Source organism: Ylistrum balloti, unplaced genomic scaffold (genome assembly GCF_031769215.1).
Source record: "Ylistrum balloti isolate Yb309-2 unplaced genomic scaffold, AGI_CSIRO_Ybal_v1 Utg370450, whole genome shotgun sequence".
NCBI lineage: Eukaryota > Metazoa > Mollusca > Bivalvia > Pectinida > Pectinidae > Ylistrum > Ylistrum balloti.
The window spans coordinates 3,102,299-3,117,522 of NW_026782299.1; the positions used below are offsets into that span (position 1 = coordinate 3,102,299).

At 34.2% G+C, this 15,224-nt stretch overlaps 2 protein-coding genes across 2 annotated transcripts; one reads left to right on the plus strand and one right to left on the minus strand.

Annotated features, from left to right (window-relative positions):
* Positions 1 to 1,462: 1,462 nt before the first annotated feature.
* On the plus strand, positions 1,463 to 5,052 carry LOC132554973 (tyrosinase-like protein 1). The gene is made up of 3 exons (XM_060219300.1): positions 1,463 to 1,876; positions 2,763 to 2,875; positions 3,480 to 5,052. Exons 1-3 carry the CDS (start codon positions 1,463 to 1,465, stop codon positions 5,050 to 5,052), a joined length of 2,100 nt encoding a protein of 699 aa, XP_060075283.1.
* A 2,288-nt stretch (positions 5,053 to 7,340) lies between these two features.
* Positions 7,341 to 13,221, minus strand: LOC132554974 (uncharacterized). Its single transcript, XM_060219302.1, has 3 exons — positions 12,964 to 13,221; positions 9,216 to 9,319; positions 7,341 to 8,484 (listed from the first exon to the last, which is right to left on the minus strand). The coding sequence occupies exons 1-3, from the start codon at positions 13,219 to 13,221 to the stop codon at positions 7,341 to 7,343; spliced, it is 1,506 nt and encodes a 501-aa protein (XP_060075285.1).
* Positions 13,222 to 15,224: the final 2,003 nt, after the last annotated feature.

The following is a 15,224-nucleotide window of genomic DNA, read 5'->3' on the forward strand; positions in this document are numbered from 1 at the left end:
CTCATTGGTTTTGCAATAGGAATAATCATGACAACTATTGCTTTTCTGAACACCATATACAAAAGGCAAAATGTTTTCCCTCTCGTCTCTTATCGCCATTGTTGACATTGCGATATATGTTTTATCCTCGATGCACAGAAGAGTTCCCATTCGTGCAGCATCAAATCAAGACCTCTTTGTCCATATCCCGGTAAATTACATCACTACGATACCAGGTATCATTACCTATGTATTACAGAGGAAATTACTGTTAATATTCTTAAGAAGGAATAAACCAATATGTGTCTAGTCGTCCAAAAGATATGTTTTGAACTGCCACTTTATGTATTTTGACTTTTAAACTAAAGTTGATCATAACGTCTCTAAACATAAGCAATTGGGGTTTTATTGATGAAATTGCAAAATCATCGATTACTCATGTGCTAAAAATGTCCACAGAGAATTTATATAAAAAAAAGTAAACCGAAAAAATCATGAACTATATTCGGTAACAATGATTTATCGCCTTATCGGGATAAATGACAATAGCATAAGCTAATGATTTAGTTCTAAGAAGAATTATTTATAAAAAAGGAAACCTTAAGCAGAAAAGGTCTATTTTCATTCGATAAAACCTTTCTAATTTCATCTATAATAAATACTGAAATAAAAAAAAAATAACATATATGATTACGTGTTTACACAATACAAAAATTAATTTACAATGGAGATGTCTGTCGCTTATGGTTTTTAGCTATACCGCATTCTACGACAGAGAATGTTCTAAAACAAGGAAACGTGTGGGACCTTTGACCATAACATGACCACACATAATATACTGTCATGTTTTCTAGCAAAACAAATAATAAATAGAGTCTATTGAATTGGTTATACGCTTACTGATCACTTGGGTTTGTGGCTCATTTGGATGCATAAGCCTGTATGAAGATCACGGTAAGTGATGTACCCTTCTAAATGTTAAAACTCAATATGCCCTGAATGTGTTTTCTTAAAACTGCTGTATATCAGCCTTTGGATTGAGGTTTTCCAATTTAAAAGCATATCTTATACTTACGGTCAGTCTAGATTTAAATCTCGTTTATCTTATTTGCGAACAATGAGTATGATGTGTTGGTAGCTTGTTCAACTAGATAATAGGGTAATCAAATATCTTTAAGACTAAAAATAAATATTAAGGTAGATATGACGTGTAGATAATTTCATCGTTGTTTAATCAAATTGTGCCGATCCATAAAAATCATAAAACATTCATGTCATGATAATACATTACTCATTGTATTAAATTTATAATCTCCCTAAACTGATTTTCATTCATTTTCCAATTTGAGCTTTTACAATATCAGACTGAAATAATGCTTGTAAATGTCTACTTCTTTTATGCCGTCAGCAAAAGCTTTCTCATATGTTCATTTTATTTAATTGTTATAACTCGCAGTATATTTCTTTTACATATGTATTGTAGATGACACGGCCTTTGATCTTTGTTCCGGCCTTACTGTTGGTGTTTTTAGTCATTAACATCCCAGAACCGATTAATGGATTAGTGGAGCCTATCGTTATGCCTGATATTCTCAAAGATTGCTATCAATATCGAACCCAAGTCCTCAACGTCACTGACATGCCAGCACATGAGATCAGTGCTTTTTGTATCACAAACTTTTTGTACAAAACCTACCACCTGCGACCTCAAAGACCAATAGCAAACGAGACAATTCAATATGCTCAGGAACTCTTCCGTCAAGTATTCGGGGAGGCTCAAAAACGTCGCAGAGTTAAAAGACAGTTTATCCAGAGGGTTCGACAAGAAGTACGCGTGATGTCAAGACAGCTCTGGAACACATTTGTGACGAGAGTTAACATGCTGAAGAATCAGTTTGTGAGTTTCTTGAGAATGCAGACTCATTGTAGTATCACATGACCAAACAATGAGAACATCGAAATTATATTTGAACAAACATATTCACACTTTGAGTTATTTTGTGTATTTTTAATACTACGATCATAATTACTCTAATTAATTATATATAATACTTCAAATCATACGCGCATTAAGTATTTCAGCTATTGCACTCATTAATAAATTCTTATATTTACATTTGATACGGATTTTCATTGAATATTTAAACGATTCTCCTTAAACATAATTTCGGAACAGCAGCAACCTCATTTGAAGAACCATATTGTACCGGAACGTCTGCGTCACTATGTCATTGACAACGCCCACAATAACAAAATTGTCGAAAGAGTAAATTGTCGAATCAGTATTTTCGTTCAATGTTTAATTATCAAGTAAATCGTAAAATATTAAAACAACGTATTCTATGTATCTTCATACTCTCCAATCGTGGCGCATGAACAGTAAAAAGAAGTGACAAGTCCGTGTATAATTAAGGAAGCCTAATCGCCAAGCATAATGTCGATGCAAAGCACGTGTATAAATGCATCAATTTAAAGAGAGTAAAGAACACTTGACAAAATTTATCATTACCAACAGCATTTTTACAAAACTGGTTAAGAAGACCTTTTACGAATATATATGTATAAATACTTTTCTCGGTGTATTCTCAATGATAATGTACATTTTAAATTGAATAAATGGCAAAAAGAGTAAAGACCAGAGACAAAATATTATGCAAAATTTAAAAATAAAAAATGTGTGGAATTTCTCTGAGCTATAATCCATCTTTGAACACTTTCGATATGAATGCAATATCCAGTTTCCAGCTCATTATATAACGCTCATTTTGTTTTATGGTTCTCAGGTTGGACGGAATATAAGTCGATACGATGCCTTCGCAGATATTCATCGATTGGTAATAGACTCGGCACACGGCGGACCAAATTTTCTTGGATGGCATGCTGTGTATTTGATATTGTAAGTAAACTTTGTTTTGTCAGACATTATTATATGTTCATCCAGCATCAAAAGGAATGGTTCACGGAGTGATGAATCCAGCCAATAATATACACTTAGGATACCGTAATAGTGCCACCGTTATCACGAAGCCTTCTACAGTAGAACTACAACAATTTACTGCAGAACATAATATTATATCACTTTAGCTTGTAAACACTACTTGTGGACTTTCTTTCCTTAAGTTTACCATTACCTACATTACACCTTATCAATTCGAATAAATTATTTATGGAATTATGAAGATTTTTTTATAATTTATGATTTATATGATAACAATATCATATACTTCAAATGTTATTTTCGTAGTTCAAATATTCAGAATATTACCAAAAGGTTTATGCACAAAAGGAAGCAATGGACAATTTCTGCAAATTAGCTATTTTGCGACATAATTGCATCTTCGAAAATGGAATGTTTGGCAATTCAAATTGAACCACATGACTGATTTACTTCATAGATATGTAAAGTACAAAGTATGTCATGTGTTCAGTACAGCAGAACTGTGCGTACTATCAACCCAATCAGTTATTAAAAGATGATAAACGAATGTTTTGTGTTGCAGATTTGAGCAAGCTATTGGAATTCCTGTACCGTATTGGGATAGCCGACTTGATTTTTACATGGAACAACCTACAGATTCAATATTATGGACCCCCGAATTTTTCGGAGAGGGGTTTGGTGCCGTGACCAATGGTCCCTTTGCCAACTGGTATACCCCGGATAACGTACCGCTTACCCGTAATATTGGAAATGCTGGAACTCTTATAAGCGACGCTAATGTCCAATCTGTCTTAACTCGTACACGTCACAGAGAGATTGTTGAACCTAATCCAAACCCGCAATTTAGCTTGGAGATCCATCATAACGGTCCCCATGTTTGGGTTGATGGCCAACTATCGGCAGCGGCAACAGCGGCACAGGACCCGGTGTTCTTTTTGCATCACTCGTTCGTTAACTACTTCTGGGTATTATTCCGAAGAAGACAAAGGTCTATTGGTATTGATCCTGCAACTGATTATCCTCCAACAAATAATCCACTTCAACAGCCTTTTAATCGCATGATTCCCTTCCAACTCAGAAACATTGATGGATACAGCAATCAGATAGAAGCTTTATCAACATACCAACCACCTCCTACCTGTCCTAGTTGCGGTGGAAGCTCTTACTTAGAATGCTTCAATAACAGATGTCGTTCTCGCGTTGGTCTTGTTCAAAGTGGCCCTGCTGCAGCTGGTTTTGCTGGTATGGGTGGTATGGGAGGGGCAGCAGCATTTACTTCACCAACGGCTGGTGGACAGGCCAGAGCAATGCAAACTGTGGCGCAGACCGGGCCCTTACCAATTGGAAATCGATTTAATACGCCTTTCCGAGACCCTAGAACTAGAGGAGACACCATTCCTAATGCTCCTGTAAGGGATAGGGTGAGACGAAGTACATCAACAAATACTACATCAGCCAGAGCATCATCATCCAACTTCGACACTTCTCAAATAAACAAACCGTACCAAAATACATTTCTTCTGAATGGTGTAAGTGATGTGAATCGCTGGTCGTTTATACCTGTAAGAATAATTTTTGAAAGAACCCCGAAATCAAAGTTCCAATCGTTTATCATTAAAGATGGTCATTTGATAGAGGCCAGCGACATGTTCGAGGCACAAAAATATCAAGGACTGAAAGTTGAAATAAAAAAGAAGTTGCCAGCAACCTACAGCAAATGCCATGTTTCCGGTTCCGGTGCATCCAAGGTTTACGTTCAGACTGATGGTATTGACTATTCTGGAAGGTATAAGGACTATGCAGTGGTGGATGAGAGATTACCGATCTCATCATCTATGACCTATATTGGGGTTAAAAATCCCACTGACGGTGCAGCTCAGTTTTATATGACCGCTTATGACTCGTGTGGACGTGTCTGTAGACCGCAATGTCTCACTAACGGAAATTACCGACCATGCTCCGGAACCTTCCGAATAACTTCGACGTATCCGAGAATGTACGGACTCTCTTATGAAGACGCAGTAAAGGGAATTTGGAAGAAAGGAAATAATCTCATGCCTGAGAGCAATGCTGGCGAAGTTCCAATCACTTTCTTTTGTGACGCATACATGAAATGGCCGTGGGTTTTTGAATAAGATAAGCGAAACATTAAGTCTAAAATATAGACTAAAACTGAAATTTTACCAGAATATTAACCTACAAATATTAAAATTTCATTGGCTGTAATGAAGAGTTAATTTCAGTACATTGTTAAAGAAAGTGATAGGGTTGAAGTGCACTAGCGTTAGATATTATGTATTTAAAATATTCTTTATTTAGGTTCAGTTAAAACAATATCACCTGTGAGTTGAGCAATTTGCATAAAAAACACCTTAAATGGACATTCTATATTGATGATTATTCAAAAGTGCGAAAGACAAAACTGTTGGCAATTTATGATTTTTCCTACCCTAAGTAAGAAACATATTTTTCTTTAATTATATGTGAATTAAGAACTTCATTGTGTTATTCGGGCTAGTGCAAACTCTCACTTAATTTTTTAAAAAAAAATTCAATTGTCCTCTGTCATCTCCTAAGCTTCAAACTTTAGGCCAAAACGCATCACTGACGAGTCTTTGAATGCCAAAATAGCTGTATGATGCAGTTTAATTCATTAATTGCCTCTACTGTATCTAACCCTGAACTTGCATGAAGAAATGCAATTTACTTTTGTATCTACAGTACAATTACCATTAAGAATTATTTCATAAATAAGCATTATTTTGATTTTGGCATTAGGTCCGTAATCTTCAACCACAGGATCGTTATAATTCTGTATCTCAACGAAATAAATATTATTACTAATTAAGAGCTTTGTTATGCATCACGTGACATTGATTACTGGTTAAGTACTAGTTTTATATAACATTTTATACCATGTCTGTCTCACAGTTCTTTCGAGTACCAAAGTGTCATAATAAAATGGATTATATTTTATCAACACCATAATTCACACCAGGAACTGGATTCAGTTTTCCGACGGGCTGGCACCAAATTATTAGTCAGTTTACAATTTATTTTCAATTTTGAATTTCATCGATGAAACAAGAAAATACTAACAAGTGAATGTAATCGTAATCTAAACTCAAAATTCGATGAAACAGGGGCATAATATGAACAAAATAAACATTTACATGGGGACTCCTGATAAAGCTGAAATAAGACCAGGTGATCTGGATAAGTAAGCGTCGTTTGCTTTATCGACGACTCCCGCCATCTAAACCTTGGTCAATCCAAGTAAGCAATGTCATGTCCTCAAATAAGAGCTAGGTATACAACAATGAACCTACAGACAAACTAACGAGCATCAAATACGTCCAACTTCATATCGCAGAAATATATTTTTTCTCAAATTTTATGTTATACACTAACACAAAATCCTGGTTACAATTGTTTTCTGTATCAGTTAAAATCCATATCATGTTTACACTTTTCATTATGGATTCTCATAGCTTTCTGGAGTACTTGCTCCTAAAAGTCGAAAACCCCCATAATACATGGTAATATTTGGTGTTAACATGGTCTTAATCAAAACTCAAATCCGATGAAACCAGGAATAAAAATCATTACGGTATGCGGAAATACCTGAGAAAAGTACATAGTGAATAAGTGTTATGGAAATATACATACCAAGTGTAGATTTAGTAATATCCAAAACTTTTAGTTACGAAAGTCTTTGAATTGTTCAAAATATCCCGAATTCCCTTCTATTGATTGGAATGTGAATGAAATGAGGAAGTGTAAACGAGGCAGTCTGCGTTACATTCATAATCAGATCAGGTTAAATCCATTCGGTCTGAATTCTCAAAAGAATAAGCAGCTTGAAATTGCAATGGCCGTCTGCTCGTCTGGATGACAAAAGGGATAACACTCGATATGCAATAACTATGATAGCCTAGTAAATGACAACAAGTACGATTCAGTGTGTTTATTCAAACAAACATTTAAACATAATTTCTGTGACTATAACACTATCTACATAACTGATACATTTCCCCCAACATTCCTATTTATTTGCCTGCATTGTTCATTGTCCTTTGTCCTTCATTAGTTTTTTTCCCGCAGAGGATATTAATCATTGAAGGCTGGGTCAATGTGTCAGAGATGTACACAAACTCATTTCTACAATATTCAAACGATTCATTATGACATCATTTTGTGAGACCAAATGCACCATATAATGCTGTAACATATAGACTGGATACATGTTTATTATTGATTTCTAGAACAACTATAGAATAGCTATATACACATTTCTTAAAACTTTTATTTTAAGTCACCTGGACTACAAATTCTTTGCTCTCTTTTACATTGAAAATGTTGATTTTTCTTCATCATTTTTATTTATTTGCTTTGGTAGCTTGAGTAACTTATTCTTCTTTGTTCACTTCCCTTGTGCAGTTTTATGCTTCATCTGAAAATCGTTAATTCCTTCATGTTTGATTTGATTCGCTCCTGGTTTGAATGTTTTAATTAACAGCGGATTGACTTTTGTTCGAACATCTGTCAGTATCGACTTGAACTGTGCACCAACATTTTGATTCCTAATTTTTTGTTTATAGTCCAGAACATTTTGAGTACCTCCGCGAGGACGCGGTACTGGATAAAACCCTCTTCTTAACCTCGAACGAAGAGGACCAGTCGGGAGAGGATCGCCTCTTGTTCGTGGATCCGTGAATGGCGATGTAAATCTTTGTCCGATAGGAAGTGGTCCAATCGCTGCAATGGCGGCTCTTGCTCGCTGTGGACCAGTTAACCTATTTCTCATAACCAGTCTTGAAGATCGTAAACGATTGAAAAAATCATAAATGGCATCCCAATTCAACACGTTATTTGTGTTGCGTTTTACTCTGTGGTTTTTAGTTCCAATATGAAATGTAGTTTCGTGTGTTTTTGTTGTTTTTTTCGTTGGAAGCAAAACATTGTCCTTTACTTGGCATTTGGCTTCTTTACATACATTTTCAATGTTTGTATCACATGATTTACACGGTAGGGAATGATCATACATATCTCGATGGTTATATAACACGTTCTTCTCAAATATGTCGAGATCGAGATCATTTTGTCCTTCGTAGTCATCTCTAGGATCTATGGAATTTACTTCAAGCTGCTTCCAGAAACTTTCCCAAACGTAGTCGATAAAAGCATCAATCATGATAACGACAGGGTCAAGCGTAAATCTGTCAGCAGAAGTGGATAATCCCTTCACCCACAGTTTCGTCCCGGTGCTTAAGAACTCCAAGCTGTTCTGAGGAAATTTGTTTGGCTCTAGAATATCATAATGATTTTGAAGTGACATAATGTGGTCGAAATGTTCTTGGCTGAAGAGAGTTCCAATCTTTCCAATTTCCCTCGATAACGGTAAACCGTTTCTAGACATCCAGTTTGAAAATTGTCCAGTAACAACTGTCCCTAACCCATCTCCGAAATATTCCGGTGTCCAGATGATAGACGTTTTAGGGTCGGACATATTTTGGTCTATTCGGATATCCCAGTATGGAAGGTGTCTTTCCAAAGCTTCTTCAACTCTGAAAATTTAACATGAGGAAAAAGAATGAAATCAACGAGAATAAATCCGCACAAAATCGTGATTTTACAGTATTAGACAAAAAAATATAAAAACATTGTAATATTCATCTTGAATTGTAACATTACAGATTTGTTTATACTACCTTACTTCATCACCAGGCGAGTAATAAATTTCATCATATCTCGGTATTGAGAAGAATTTTGAAATTTGAATGAATTTAAACGTTTTTGGCCCTGCCCGTCAGTACCTGGAATCAGTCATTATGAGTATGCCTTCTATGTGTCGTCTCGTATTAATAGTTCTCACTACGTCTAATTAATTTTCAATAAAACAAACAGGTAGCAAATAATACTGAAAAGTGTATTTTCCCCATACTTACTATAGTAAGCATTACCTTAACCTTATGAAAATGTTCAATCTGGGAGTCATGAAATTGACAATTGACAAGAGTATTTGGTTCTTTCATACTTGAGTATTGTGTTTTTCAAATTAAAAAATGACCCCTTTCCGTCCCTGCCCCTTAGGCCCCAGGGTTGGGGGTGGAAAGTATATAGTATACAATTTTGGTTCACCTCTGGTCATAAAAAGTTTTTAAAAATTTCACTGAAATCTGATAAAGGTTTTCCAAAAGAAGTCGCACAATGTAAAAAGATTACGGACGCACGATAAAAGGTTAACCATAGGACTTTGTCTGAGGAAACCTAAAAAAGTATCAATTGTTTTACTTACAATAGAAGAAAAGTTCGGTGCTGTATAAGAAATGCTGGACTGTCATTCGCTAATGATATATACAACTCTGTAAGGGCGTCATAACGACTCATGTTTGGTGTAATCTACAACAAAAAACACAAAGGAATATTGTGACATTTGGACAATTGCCAATACGGTTTGACATGCCATATCGTTAACATAACATGTTGTCATTTAGTGATGATCCATAGAAATATATGGAAAACTGGAAATCTTGCTTGAAAGAAAGCGAAGCTTTGTAAATAATGAATATCTAATTACAAAGACAATTTCCGGTTTCCCGAATACTTATAGAAAAGCAGTTACGGCTGTTGTAATCGACATTTAGACGCGTGATTTTTCTCCCTCTACAATGTTACTTAATTTCGTGTTTGTAAAAATAAGTAATTAAGATATTCATTTTTTGAAGATAACAAAACATATATGATCAAGGAATTTTCAACTGCATGTGACAATAATGTATTTATAGTTCAAATGCAATCTAATAAACAACATCTTGTTGATTAAAATATTATGACTCCTTTCAAAGGAAGATCATTTACCAACAATGGGGTCATGTTGCATTTTAAACATTTGATTTTGTCCTGTAAAATTGTAATCCATTATCACGTCATAGTTAATTGAGTAGAATCATCAGTCGTCCCTAAGCCATGTGTTGTCAATCGTGTTTTATCTATAAACGTCATATTACTTTATACCGCTCAATCAGTTAGTCTGACGTCATGATCTGTAAAGCAAAAAGGTAATGAAGCGGAGTCCTTACGTATTTTAGAGAACGTTTATTTGGAAGATCAACCGAAATAGGCCGTCCCTGTTTCGATGAAAAGCACGATAAATAAGATATCTATTTTATATACCATTATGAATTTGAAGAAAAAACTGGCATTGTCCATAAAATCGTTGTTCAAACCCAAAACTCGATGAAACTGGGACAAAATATGAACAAAAGAAAAAAATTGAACATGGAGTCCAAAAAAAATAGAAGTGAAATAAAACCACGTGTTACGGAAGGGTAAGCGTCTTTTGCTTCATTAATGACACTCATGTTGTAAATCTTGTCAATCCAAACAGGGTATACTAATGAATATCTATCAAATCAAACTCCATATATAAGGAAACATCTAGTTTTTTCTCCGCCTCAGTGAAGTCAATACTTTCCGATCAGTTTAATTCCTGTTGCGTGCTTTCGTTCTTGGCACGCAGATAATTATTCGAATAGTAGTTCGGTTCAGAATACACACATGTACTTGACGCTGTTCTAAAATTGTCTGATATATGAAAATTCACTTGTATGTTTTTTTGTACAATCTTACTTTGCTAACACGAAAATTTTACATCACAGTGAAAAATAACAGTATACTGCAAACGGTTCAAAAACACAATGATCTAAGAAAACACTGACATTGTTGAAAGCATCATCACAATTACCTCACGCTATAAATTCTCATAAATTAATGTAAGCTTTATAAAATGTTTTGTCTGTCGGATTTCGTCACTACGTTGTAAATGATGTTCGCCTTTGGTTCGCCTATGACATCTCTTCAAAGTAACGAACGTTTTCATTTGACAAACATCAGATATTAACAAAAAAACCGTAATATGTGTCTCTTAGCTAGCAGTCTGACCTTGAAACCTTTGCCGTAACTGCTTCTTCTGGTCCGGTAACTCGTGTAACTAAATTGAAACCGTCCAAGACACTATCCCCGTTAACTTTCATCATAACATGTTGGTCATGTCAGCATGATCATGTCAATATAATACGCAAATTCCGCTTATATCGACATGTTTTCAACTTCAAAATGGTGCGTGTGACTCGACTGAGGCAAGACAAAATCACAATGGTGTTACTGCTGTCCGATACAACCCGTACTAAATAATACTTTTGAAAGTTGTTCATTATAAATATTTCATTTCTTATCCTTTGAATGTGAAAGTGAAGTTTAAAATGACTCATGTTTGCATATCTTTATTATAAATCGAGCTATATTTGTACTTCCTAGAACGAACAAATCTACCTAGTCACTGTTCTGTATATGTGTCCAACATGATAACTGGAACAGTCTTAAAAAGTGACAGTGACACTATATTGTACTGCGGGTCAATTGAATAAGGATCGATTGTACATTTTATCGCTTGCACGCACTGATAAAGGGAAGTAATCTCGATCAATAGGTAATTCATTTTCACGAGGCTCACTTCCGTCCATCAATCTATGTAAATACATGAAACAAAATAGACAATCGGTTTTTAAATACTAACACTTTCCTATAATCTCTCCGAATTTTGGTTTTAAGTTCTTTTTTTAAGTACAGATGTTTCCTATATGCAAAAAATCCTATACCAGAAACTATTTCATACAAATCAATTTATATATCGCGAGATAACGAATTACGTCAGCAGTGAACAGGCGTAAGCTTTCACTATTTAATGTACATATGTCACCACTGTTAAAAAGTGACATTGATAAATTATATTAAAGATAAAAAAAATAAACAGCTGAAAAGACTTGAAATCTTATCAAAAAAGAAGGAAGCATTTAAAACTAAATATCATATAACTTTTGTATTTGATTTATCAAACGTTTTAACCTTTGACTGTTATCGATATGTCTTTTGGCCGTACATCGTGTGTGGTATTACAACTACTATTTTTTAATGAATATGCATATAACCATGTTTTAGGTATTAACATATTCATAATATCAAAAGATTTAGCTTGAAATTGTATTTCTTAGCAACTAGACAAAACTTTGTATCATCAATTTGAAAACATTTTCCAAAAAACGGAACACGTCCATTTATTTGGATAAAAGGAAAAATACAAAACACACAGAATCCATAACAAACAGATAAATTAAGGATATTGGATTAAAGCTGTTATTTTACATACGTTAGATCAGTACTATGCATTTCTGTCTTTTTCTACTTTGAAGAAAAGTACTTTTTCACAAGCGAAACGCTTGAAGGCAATTATCTACTACATATGAATGTTAGCCGAGATATATATACCATTTTTCTATCACCCTTAATCGGTATAGAAGTACCAATCTTCATGTTACCTATCTAAAAATATGTTTTTATCAATATGATGAGTTTGCTGGTTTATGTCTAAAAATAAATAAATTATAAATAACATCTGTGTGGCATTACTTTCTCGGTTTAACCAAGACTTTTATGGCATTTGTTAAAGACGAAGCAGAAGACGGTTACTTTTCCGGAACACGTGGTCTTATTCTCTTAAATTAAATTTGAGTTGTGATAATAATCAGTTGACATATTTTTTTTTTTTTTTTTTTTTTTTACTTTGTGACGAAAAATAAATATATCAATTTAACTAACTCCTCCATTACCCCGCCTTTTGTATATTCTACCGCGTCATGACGGTAAGGTAAGACATTTACTACATGGCTGAATGATGAAACGTATCAGGAATGGTTAGGGTTCATAGACCGGTTAAAACTACGTTAAGAGTCATCATATCGTCCGATTGTTTTTCACAAACGATATGCCTTGTGGATCATTACTTCTGACGGGATCTTAAGTCTGTATAATTATGAATCTTAACAAAACGATGAGAAGGACGGTACTTTATGTACAACACTACAGTATATTGTGTTCTTTGGTAAAAAATAAAAAGGAAAAGAAAAGAGAATACCCACCATACTTGTTCTCAAGAAATTAAGTCTTAATGCAAAATCGTTCCATTTGGTCTTTGTAAGCATCCTTACTTCCCGTCGTTTTAATGGACGAAGGCTATTACTTCCGGTGTTGCGCTGTAACATCTTCCGGTATAATTCAAGAATGTACAAAGTAACAGGCGTAGAAAAGTCATATTTTTGTGTTCTCCTTTGGATCGTTTTCATAGCTTGTGATACACAAAAATTGGTGACGTCATCGATGGTTATATCCGTAAAGGCAAGGTTCTTATCTCGAAACCGAACACACTGATCTGTAAGACGGTTGAGATCATTCTGCTTGTCATGCATCGCAGCGGAGATGTTGAAAGAACATGAAAATGCTAGAGCAAAAACCACGCACAGCATGCAGAAATCCTGTAAAAAATCATAAAATAAGCAAAACAATGGGAGACCATCACATTTCAAAACATTGCGCTTTTAATTTATTTGTACGTAATCGTTGTTCTGGTGTAAATTCAACCTTAAAACAATTCGTGAAATCCATCAAAACCTTTCCGCATCATATAATCAGAAGCGTATATAACGGTATCAAAATTAGGCAAACAAAAGAGCACAAAGTCTGGATTTCCAGTTTCTGTATGAAAAAATTAGGGTCAGTTGGTAGGGATGGTTTTGCTTGCATTTGAAACTGAAACAACTGGAAAAATATAACAATGATGTTATCATATTCAGAAAAGATAAATGAAGTTAGCAAAGAAATATAGGAATGACCTAAGTAGCTTTGTTAAGCTCTCTCTAATCAACACTGTCAAGGGAGGTAACCCTTACTGATAAATCGTACCGAGTAGTCACAGCTAATTGTAAAGTTTCAGTGAAGTTGATAAAGCACCGATATTATCATTAAAAATACGTTATTATCGTCCAAACAAAAGATCACTGATTAAGTTATAATCCAATAAAAAAAAGTGTCTCCGAAAATTGATATATACATTACTTCGCAAATGTCAAATCATTCTTTATTTTTTCTTTTTAGTTACGACGGACGTCAGTCTGTCCAATCCGTCTTTAGGTTATTCGACGAGCTTTATCTGGTGTAGTATATTCTATTATGATCTTAACATAATTTGTCTTGTTCATTATTTCGGGATTCTCGTCAAAAATACAAATTATATTGATTTGTTTTATATATGTTTACATATATAATCAGCTAATCTTGTGAGGTTTGACTTACAAGAACGACATGTATATTAGACACAACATGTAAAGCAATCAAATACATATGCTGGTACTGGAACACTTTAAGAAGCGGTATCTTTATAAAACACGGGTCATCGAACATCTAGTGATATCAGTATGAGATTCACAAATAGCCAAGAAAACCGTTAACTATTTTCCTAGATACCTGTATACAGTTAAGTTTAAATCGCGTCTTGGTGGAGATCCAATAGAAAACATTTAGTAAACAAATAAGTGATCAAAATTTTAAAACAGAATACATTTAAAAATATCTTTGATCTCTTATTAGCAATATATTTCTTGAAAAATTGAAAATTAATTATAAAGGCATTTGTATACTTCATTAATCTTAAATGTTATCCCGATTTTGGACGTGGTTAAAACTTTTCCATTTAAACATCCATAAACATTTGTACATATAACAGGTGTTCTTGTTGACATAAGTTAATATTATGGTATTTTTTAAGAAAAAAAAAAAGAAAAACGCAAAATTTTATAGGTGCCTTATTGATCGTACAACGATGAAAACTTGCAAGACAAAAATCATTGAAAGAGAAATAGTTTGAAATAAGATGTGTTGGAATTATTATTTACAACAAATGTATTTCACATAACCATACAATAATGCATTATTTAAGATGTGATATGGCAAACTACCGTTTGATAATACACGTCTGACAGGGCGGGTCTATTTTTAGGAAATAATCAATATTTTAAAGATATCTACATCAATGTTTCATATGTCAACATCAATCAAAAAGAACATTTGCACCTGTTCTGAAAACGATAAGTACATAACCTTTCAATATGATTTCTATCGTAATATAAAGGTGAAAATAGAAGAACGTACCATTGCTAACACCAGGCGATGACTGAAAGCGTTGTTATCCAAGCTGCTGAAAGATAAACAATAAACAGAATATGTTTGTTTATGTTTCGTTTTTATATATACCTTACAACCTGTAATAAAATAAACACCAGGACATCAACAATCAAGCTTGACGCATGATTGTTAGAAAAATGGACGATGTGATTTAGTTAAACTTTTACCTGTCACGGAGGTAGGACCACGTTTCGCTCGACTTTCTGGACGAATTCGTGATTGATTGACGACA

Excerpts from the sequence above, each read along its gene's own strand:
- LOC132554973 (XM_060219300.1), top strand. The coding sequence starts at position 1,463 with ATGACACGGCCTTTGATCTTTGTTCCGGCCTTACTGTTGGTGTTTTTA. Across the intron at positions 1,877-2,762 it reads ACATGCTGAAGAATCAGTTT|GTTGGACGGAATATAAGTCG; the intron begins GTGAGTTTCTTG and ends TATGGTTCTCAG. Across the intron at positions 2,876-3,479 it reads CATGCTGTGTATTTGATATT|ATTTGAGCAAGCTATTGGAA; the intron begins GTAAGTAAACTT and ends TTTGTGTTGCAG.
- LOC132554974 (XM_060219302.1), bottom strand. The coding sequence starts at position 13,221 with ATGCATGACAAGCAGAATGATCTCAACCGTCTTACAGATCAGTGTGTT. Across the intron at positions 9,320-12,963 it reads GTCCATTAAAACGACGGGAA|ATTACACCAAACATGAGTCG; the intron begins GTAAGGATGCTT and ends TTTTTGTTGTAG. Across the intron at positions 8,485-9,215 it reads CACCGAACTTTTCTTCTATT|AGTTGAAGAAGCTTTGGAAA; the intron begins GTAAGTAAAACA and ends TTAAATTTTCAG.